The sequence below is a fragment of the Simochromis diagramma genome, unplaced genomic scaffold, assembly GCF_900408965.1.
Source record: "Simochromis diagramma unplaced genomic scaffold, fSimDia1.1 OVJJ01000433.1, whole genome shotgun sequence".
NCBI lineage: Eukaryota > Metazoa > Chordata > Actinopteri > Cichliformes > Cichlidae > Simochromis > Simochromis diagramma.
Window position 1 is genome coordinate 35,148 of NW_024387031.1, and position 9,672 is coordinate 44,819.

A 9,672-nucleotide genomic window follows, 5' to 3' on the forward strand; every position below is an offset into this window, starting at 1 on the left:
TATGTATTCATTAAGTGCATAGTAATTACATAAATTGCAAAAAAGTGCAATAAACTACAAAAAAATTGAAAATCGTTTTTGCTTTTTTAACATATATTTCTAGTTAGAGAAATTTAAGAGGCTTATCCCTCAAAACTGTAAATACAAAAAAGTTTCACAAAATAGTTTCCTAGCACAGGAAATTTATTTTGAGTGTCTTCATAATTTTATTTTTGAAATACACCAATTTTTATACACTGCAGGAAAAACGAAAATAAATATTATACTGCAAATTTGCAAAAAAGCACCATATCAAAGTCAAAGTCAACTTTATTTGTCAATTCTGCCACATGTACAGGACATACAGAGAATAGAAATTTCGTTACTCTCAAACCCTAGATGAAATAGCAAATGAACATTTAAATATAAGAGTGATTAAAAAATGCAAATAAAATAATTAAAAAAGTAAAAATTTAAATAAATACAATACGAATTAACAAGAAAGCTATGCAATATACAATATACAATATTCAGGTAAGGGTAAATGACATTGAGTGTAAACCAGGCAGAGTAGTGCAAATAGGCAAATAGTGCAAATGGAGATTTAGTAATGGACGGTAAGAGATAGTATAACAACAAAGTCTTATGAGGTAATGGCAGTCCAATGCTCCACAAAGTGACTGGTAACTGGTGCAGGCCAGTGAGTGAGTCAGAGAGTGTGTGTGTGTGTGTGTGTGACAGAGTTCAGTGAGACCATGGAGGAGAAGAGGGGAGAGGGGGCAGAATCGGGAGGGAGTTAACCTTCCTGACAGCCTGATGGATGAAGCTGTCCTTCAGTCTGCTGGTCCTGGCCTGGAGACTCCGCAGTCTCCTCCCTGACGGCAGCAGCTTGAAGAAGCTTTGCATTGGGTGCGTGGGATCAGCCGCTATGCAAAGGGCTTTTTTAGTGAGACGGGTGCTGTAAATGTCCTGGAGGGAGGGGAGAGAGACACCAATGATCCTCTCTGCAGCTCTCACTATGCGTTGGAGGGTTCTATGACAGGACGCATTGCAGGCTCCAAACCCAACTGCCAAACCACACAGTGATGCAGCTCGACAGGATGCTCTCGATGGTGCCTCTGTAGAAAGTGTACATGATGGGGGCTGGTGCTCCTGCATCAAAATGCATCAAAATAAACTATTTCCAGCAGTGCAATATGAGTCCTAAGCATCCCAGATACGACACAGAAAGTCATAAAGTCAAACATAACTTTTAAAAAGACGAGTATAGGCCCTGAGGCCCTGATGGTAAAAAAGACTACATTTCCGCGAAAATGACGTCACTTCCGGTTTCGGGCAGGTAATGGCGGACATGCAAAAGTTTGCGCTGACGTCTATTCCAACGTAGGAAGTGTTATGAACAGCTGATCGGATCGGCAAAGCGTTTTACTGGAATATTATGTTTTTGTTCCTGCAAGCGCTTTTTATGCAGTTTTTGCAAAGCTTTATGTGGAAGGAAATCGTGACCTAGGACAAGCTGATGGCATAAGATGTAAGTACAACTCCTCCAGTTTCATATGCAAAAAAATTATTGCGCTAGCTTACGTGGTTGCAGACCGACCGGGATTTAAAAATAGTTACGTAAAATGGAGCGTGTCCGCTCCGATCGGCTATAAAGGGTTAAACATGTGAGAGGTTGATCGCGCAGAGAATCGCTGAGCTTATGTGAGTGCGTGTGTAAAAGCAGCAGGATACATATTTTAGTTCTGCTGAGCCAAATAAGACAGGTCAGGGTGAAGAAGTGACAGTCAAAGAAAAGCTTACCACAAAACGGAGAAGTTATGAAAAATCAGACTATAAGGCAAAAAGAAAGTGCAGCTTTATGGTTTCATGGACAAAAGAATTTCTGTGGCTGCAATATGACGAGCTATATAACCAGGGCTGCACATAAGTGGTGCGCATTCGCTGTCAAAATAAAAAACACGCACAAGGGTTAGGGTTAAATTTAAAAACTGTACTTTTGAGTTAAAATATATATTTATAATTTTAATAAATGACAAATTAAAAAGGCATGAACATTTTTTGTATCGAAAAAATATCGAACCGTGACACCAAAGTATCGAACCGAACCGAACCGTGAATTTTGTGTATCGTTGCACCCCTAAGGGTGATATGTTTGCTCAGATTTTGAAAGGTATTGGACAATCTCCAAAAGTTGATTCTGTTCATCTGGACGTAGCGTTTTTGTGGGAGAAACGTTTTGTCACTCATCCAAGTGACTTCTTCAGTCTCAGCTGACTGCAGGTTTCCCCAGTCTTGTAAACAGTACATTTGCATAATGACTGAAACCAGCCCACTGAAGGAACAATGGGCGGGGAGGTCAATGTGACAGTTATGTTGTGACTGGTCAGAATTAGCCAACAAAAGTTAATACGTGTTTTTTATTATTATTATTATTATTATTATTATTATTAATAACAATGGATTGCATTTATATAGCGCTTTTCTAGGCACCCAAAGTGCTTTACAATTCCATTATTCATTCACTCACACTCACACACTTAACCCTTTCACATACACAACAGTGGACAGCTATTCAAAGGCTATTTTCTTGTATTTGTGTCAGTGTTGATGGTATACTGGCACAGAAACCACAACACTGTTGTGGTTTCTGTGCATAGCTCTAAAGAATGTAGCATCATGGGCAGTGTAGTCCGTGTTGCAGGGAGAAGGGACTGCCATACACGTTATGGGTCTGTGAGCGCGAGGAGGGAGAAAAAGGGGAGTGGAAAGGTACGAGTACATGTAAATATAATAATAACCACTGCAGCCAAGAAGAGTGCCTGATGAGCCCAGTTGTAAGTAAGCTATTAAGACTCGACTGTACACCGTGTTCGTGTTTTCCTCCGAAAACAATAAGTTCCGTTGGAGCAGTCTTTCAACGCCTCTCTCTGTCTCTCGCAAGAAAAGTTGACCCACACAACAAAGTAAAGCTATTTTTCGGCTACGAGCCCGACACAGAACCCGCCGTATTAGTCAGAGGTCCCTTTACTACAGTTCGTAGTCGCGGACCTTCAGTAATAGTAATAAATCACTCAGCAATAGTACATTCACGTTGTTGTAAAAAGCACGATAATATATTAAGTAATCCAAAGTATTCAGAATACTTTACTGTCATTGAGTAACGTAACGGAATACGTTACAGAATACATTTTGGGGCATGTATTCTGTATTCTGTAATGGAATACGTTTTAAAAGTAACCTTCCCAATACTGTCCCCCACCAATGCTGGGGCAACAGTGACAAAGACAGAAACAGACTCAGACCCAAATAACTTGAAGCCTGAACACAGCAGTCTTTTCTCAAAATATTTTGTTCTATATATTGATTTGTTTTGTGTTGCACTGAATAACTAAGCAACTGAAACATCCTCACACATGTTAACAGAGACAGAACATAGTATTTGAAGCACATTGTTTATTGTAGTGACAGAAACACAGGGAGGCAGAAAATAAAGCAGACTGAAACCAAGAAATGCTGCTGCAAGAAAGTATGAAACCAATACAGAATATGGACCCAGGGATCATGATATTATGTAACCCTGTTTCATTGTCCCCTCCTTACCAGATTTATTTTCCTCCCTTGCCAATGTTTAGGCTCAGATTGTCTTCCCAGACTGACTCTCAGTCTGGAGCTTACTGTGTATCTTTATGCCAATAACTGCAGAACCACTCTAAGCTTTGATTTTCACTTTCCTGATGCCAAATAAAAGTGAAGTAAGTACTTGCATTTCATGCGGTGCAGATACAGTCATGTGAAAAAGTAAGAATTCTTCTTACAGTTTTTTCTGAATGCTTAAACCCTAACTGTGATTCCTGTAACACAATCTCTAAAACTATTCAGACTTATAGCAAAACCACTCACTGAGTTTGCAAAACTAAAAGCACAAAAACTGCTTTGCACTCAGTTTGCAATTTTGTAACACACACTTTGCAAAACTCTAGGCACAATTCACTGCACAACACTCAATTACCAAATTTCCAACACACTCCTAGCAAAAGTATACACATGTATGGCTATCATTAACACTAATTTGCCAACTGTCTGGCACACTTTCACATGTGAAAACCTTTTTAGATAATTAGTTCACTTTGCAATCAGCCTAAGCACTATAATACAGGTAAGCTGTGTGTGCGGAGTACAATGGAGGGAGCAGAAAGAGTGAGAAGTAGAGGAGGCCGAGGAAGAGGACGTGGAGGTGAAGAAGTAGGATGAAGAGGACGACAAGGACAAGGAGGAGCAAGAGGAAGACGAGGAGGGGGGAGAGGAAGACGAGGAGGGGGGAGAGGAAGGGTAGGAAGAGTAAGAAATAGAATTGCTGATGACATCAGAGCTACAATAGTGGACCATGTAATCAACCGTGGAATGACCCTGAGGGTAGCTGGCCAACGGGTCCAGCCTAACTCGAGCCGCTACACTGTAGCAAGTACCATAAGGACATCTTGAAATGAGAATCGGTTAGTACAGTCACTTCGCACAAAGATTTGTAGCACTGCCGTATGCCAATGAGAAACACACCAATACCATTGATGTAAAAATACTGAAATTGTTACTTTACAGAATTGCTAGATGACCAGATGCTGGGGGCAGAGGAAGCATGTTCACTGCAGACCAAGTAACCCATATAGCCATTATGGCGATTGCAAATAATCCTATACTTGGAAATAAACACTTGTGTTTGTTTTGATGTGTTTGAATAAACACCAGTACTTGAAGTTTGGATCCCTCTATGCTTATGGATCTATGACAGACGTATGAGCTCAAACTGACATAGCCTACCTTGTGCACGGAGAAAGCAAAAGCCAGATGTGTTTTGTGTTCATACCATCAGTGTGCAGTTGGCGCATTGTGTGCTTAGTAGATGATGGCTTGTGTGTACTGTTTGATACGGAAACACCATTTTTACGAAGGTGTGAAGAGTTAATCTAGCTGTGTTTGTTTTTGCAAGAGAACTACAGTGTTTTGATTATTGGGTGACAGGTTTTCTTATTTGTGTGAAGAGTTTTGCAAAATTAGCCAATAGTTACAAAAAATGTGCTTACGCAATCAGAAAAAACTGTAAGTTATTCAATTCCTACTCATTGAGGTGATCCTACAGGGCTGCACTGTTTTATACAGTGTTATTTATACAGGATCTTGGCTTTTTTTTTTTTTTTTTTACACATCTTCAATGTCCTCAGGTTGTATTTAGGTCATTTAAGAACCTAATACAGACCTGATAATTAAAAGAAATGTGTTTACGATACATAAAAACAAAAATCCAACCTTAGAACTAAACGAGAAAATATGATCATTTTCAATTTATTGTGAGATAAAATAAAGTGCAAGCTTATTTCTCTAGAAAAGCGAATCATATACTATAACGCGGTTATCATCCACTAAAAGCTCCTGATTTTTCTGATTTCTGATTATTCCGTGTGGAAGTCCTTTGACAGGTACGTCCATGTGAGATGTGTGAACAGGTCAAGAAAATGTAATGGTTGTGTGTTTTTTGAGTTACTTAGAGTACTTTACATCTTTGCTTTCACACGTTATATGTGTCTCTTGCCTAAATCTCTTTATATATCCCATATTGTTGGTATTTAAAAAAATTCAGTTATTTAATTCCACAACTAAAAACCCATTTTTGATACATCTCCCTTCAATACCCACCACAACTCCACCCAAAGCTTCTGTCATGGTCTGGTTTTTCTTCTTCATAAACTAACGTGAAAACCAATTAAACCCTTTCTTCATTATCTGGTGAAGAAACGTGGCCACATAGTCAGCTATAATTTTCTATTCAGATATAATTTTGCTAGTGGTAAGATTGGCATGGCTAGAGGATGAGCTGTAACAGCGCCAACCTCGTGATTAGTTTATAATATTTGGTGCAAAATCAAAGTTACCAGAGAGGGGGGGATTTATTAAATTATTGATCTACTTTAAACAGAATTTGGCTTCATGAGTCAGGTTGTAATTCATCTGTGTTAACTAGCATTAGCTAATGTACCGATGATCAGATTTGAGAATGAGAACATAAAAATCTTTCCATAAATCAAATACACTGCTGATGCTGACTGATTCTGACGATGACCTGATTTTTGAATGAAAGGCAAATGTAAAGTTTGGCTCTGTTAACACTAAACTACCAAGGAGAATATTTTTACCCATCAGCATTTTAAAAATCCTGTCACCACAGGAGATATTTTCACTGTGTAGAAATTAGTGTAAAACAACTGTGGCACTCCTAGTTGCCTAGCAACACATTTACGCGCATTTTGATGTGCACATAAAATTAAAATAATCAAATCACATAACATCACTTTGATGTTTGTGTTTAGTGTTGGTGGTGCACCTTAGACGTGAATGCATGTGAACTGAATGTGAATGCAAAGCCTCTATAATTATAGTTATATGTTCATATATATTCCAGTCACTTCCCTTTTCAATTAATTATTGTTGATAATTTTTAATTTTAAGATTTTTTTTTCTATTTTTCATTCACACTCATCATCACACTGCCTGCATCCTTGAATATTTAAGCAATAGAACACAAAATATGAGGACCACATTTACTGTTACACATACTGTATGCTATAATTAATTATTTGCTATGTGCACTGTGTCTTATTGGCCCTTTTAGATTTCTGTGATCTGACGCTGGATCCAAACACAGCACACAAGAACCTCAAACTGTCTGAAAACAACAAGGAGGTGACACATGTGGAAGAAGACCAGCTGTATCCTGATCATGATCTTAGGTTCGATCACTGGCTTCAGCTGCTGTGTACCAACAGTCTGAGTGGTCGCTGTTACTGGGAGGTCGAGTGGAGAGGAGAGGTTCATGTTGCTGTAACTTATGGAGGAATCAGACGGAAAGGAGAAGAGGATGAATGCAGATTTGGAAGGACTTACCAATCCTGGAGTCTCTACTGCAGTGATGACAGGGGTTACTATGTAGGTCACAATTACATAGCAAGAGCCATCCCTCTTCTCCCCTCAGCTCTCTCTCACAAAGTAGCAGTGTATGTGGACTGTTCTGCAGGAACTGTGTCTTTCTACAGCGTCTCCTCTGATAAACTGATCCACCTGCACACCTTCAACACCACCTTCACTGAACCTGTATATGCTGGGTTTAGGGTGAAGTCTGACTCTAGTATCCACCTCTGTGCTGACTCACAATAATGAATTTACTCTGGTGTTTCATACTTTTTCTTAGTTAAATATTGTGAATGTTAAATATATCAGGTAAATTGTCTCATAAATTGTGCATATATTAGTTTGATTTGCAGTCCAGAGTTGTTGGATGAGGCTGATTCTCCTTAAAACATGTCTTTTATCGTCTTATTGTCTTCGGTGCCTTTTTTAAGAGCAGTTATCAGTTTCTATTAATATGTTACATTTTAAATACCCACAGGACCACAGTAAAAACAGTCTGATTTATAGATGACCTCCAGTCTGTGTTTCTTGACTGATCTAAGGAAAGCGTCTGGACTTCTTCAAGTTACTTAAAAAAGTCCAGACGCTTTTCTTTCCAAGCTCTTTAGACTACGATGACCTTCACAGACATTATGTGACTGGTTATGTTAAAAAACACAATCCTGAGTTGTAACAGAAATGTGAAGGTGAAGAAGAAAAAAAAATAGATGTAAACAGTGTTTTTTTTTCTTGTTGACTTGTTGCATATGAAACAAACACTGAGACAGTGTCAGTGTATAAGGTGTTTACTTCTCCCATGTGCAAACAAACATGTGTTTAATTAACTTTAAACCTTTGTTGTTTAAATATTCTCCAATTGAATTTAAAAACAGCTGTTTTTTAAATAAATAAAAAAAAGGTCTGTTACTGTGTTGCACTGTTTATATAAAACACTAAAATGAAAGCGTTTATATGTGGACAAACTGTGCACTGTGTTCACAGAGTTAAAAACAAAGAGGAGGAACAGAGGAAAAAACAGGCAGGAAGATGATTTATAAGTGTCTTTGTAAACATTTATACAACACGTGTATTTATAGGACAGAGGTGTGTTATGCTCCAGGTATGAAACGTTACATTATGAATTGTTTTTAGGAGAAGAAGCAAAAAGACTCGTTCCAGCTTTCATTCTGTCAGTTTCTCCTCTCATCACATAAATACCTGAGCATTGACTGAGACCGCGACTGCAGCATTTCTCATCAGAACACAAAATACTGAGAACCATCCACACTGTTTTGGGTCTTCAGATCTTGTCCAGTATAATTCAAAGCCTTGATAATAACAATAATATAAATTGTGTGGTGTGAAGTTGTGGAGAGTTGCAGGGTTGTAGGTCAAAGAACTAGTAAACACATGGGGGAACACTCCCGCTTTGATCGTTTCTGCTCTTCTTCTCTTTTTTCTAAACGGAGCACCTGATGGTTTTGAACTTTTCTTGTCCATCTTTCATTGGTTTTAATTTTGCACGCCAGTGAACACCCATCCCCCAACCCGAGGATCACCACAACATGACCTAACAGACCTACACCTGAGTTCACAGATTCACTTTGTCTACGGTTTATTTCTGGGATTTCACAAAACCCAGGATTCAAATCATGAATACATAAACGGCTTGGATTTACATCATTATGGATGAAATGTGAAATATTTGGAAGCAGCCGCCCCTGTCCCCTTTCGACTCTAAATTATAAATTTTAAATTGTTATTGATCGTCGTCTCGTCTCTATATACTGGACTGTTTGGAGCGGAGATGACTTTGTTTGACTTCAGCAGCGAGCAGACGCACCGAAGGCTCTCGCACTCACTTTTCGCGCTGAAATTTCAACATCATAATGTCTGGTGTTTTCATGTTTGTTGGTTTGTTTTTATTTTGCGAGATGCTGCTCCAGTCAGTCAGAGAATCCCCCGCCGCCCTGCACTCTCCTCCCTGTGCCACAAGCAGCAGGCGCACCTCGCAAACGGAGGGCGCCCTTACTCTCAGCAAATGGGCGATAGAAAACCGATCGGTGCCTATGCAATCCCCAAAATGAGGTGGCATGATGTTGGGGCATTATGGGTGCTAGCAGCTTTTTTTGCTGGTGCCCACGATGCCGCCCTCCACCACAATGTGCCCTGGGCAACCACCCATGTCACCCAAAAACTACTATTGACTGTCTGAATAGAAAACGGGATTTCTACTCATCTAGATGTCAGAAGACTTCATCAGATCAATCAGTGGAAACAATTTGATCAACAATGTAAACGACACTGTTGGAGTTCACTTTAATAACATGATGGACAGAATAATGAGACATGGTCCACAAAATCATGAATTTCATGGAAGTCTGTTCATTCAAAAGGAAACTTTATCAAACTGTCACTTTTCAGTCAGAAGATGAAATTTGCTCCATGTTCACTTTACTGATGAGAATCATGTCGACCTCACAGACTTTGTGTGTCTGATATGTATTAATGTGAAACATTAACTGTGTATTTTTATAATATATACTGTGTATATGATGGATTTAATGAGTCATTATGCAGAGACATGAAAACCTGCAGATCCTGCAGAGTTTGTGGGAAATCCAATCCAGCACTGACCCTTGTTTTGATGTTGAATCAATGTTGAAACCTGACATTGATTGAACGTTATATTTTCTAATACTGTTGACATTGAAACAATGTCAGATTCTGATATTGAAACACTGTTGAGCTATG

At 38.9% G+C, this 9,672-nt stretch overlaps 1 protein-coding gene across 1 annotated transcript; it reads left to right on the forward strand.

Annotated features, from left to right (window-relative positions):
- Positions 1 to 6,603: 6,603 nt before the first annotated feature.
- On the forward strand, positions 6,604 to 7,549 carry LOC120740561 (stonustoxin subunit beta-like; the record flags this gene model as incomplete). Its single annotated transcript, XM_040043013.1, has 1 exon — positions 6,604 to 7,549. A coding segment is annotated over one exon (582 nt), but the record flags the coding sequence as incomplete, so codon positions are not given.
- Between the last annotated feature and the right edge of the window lie 2,123 nt (positions 7,550 to 9,672).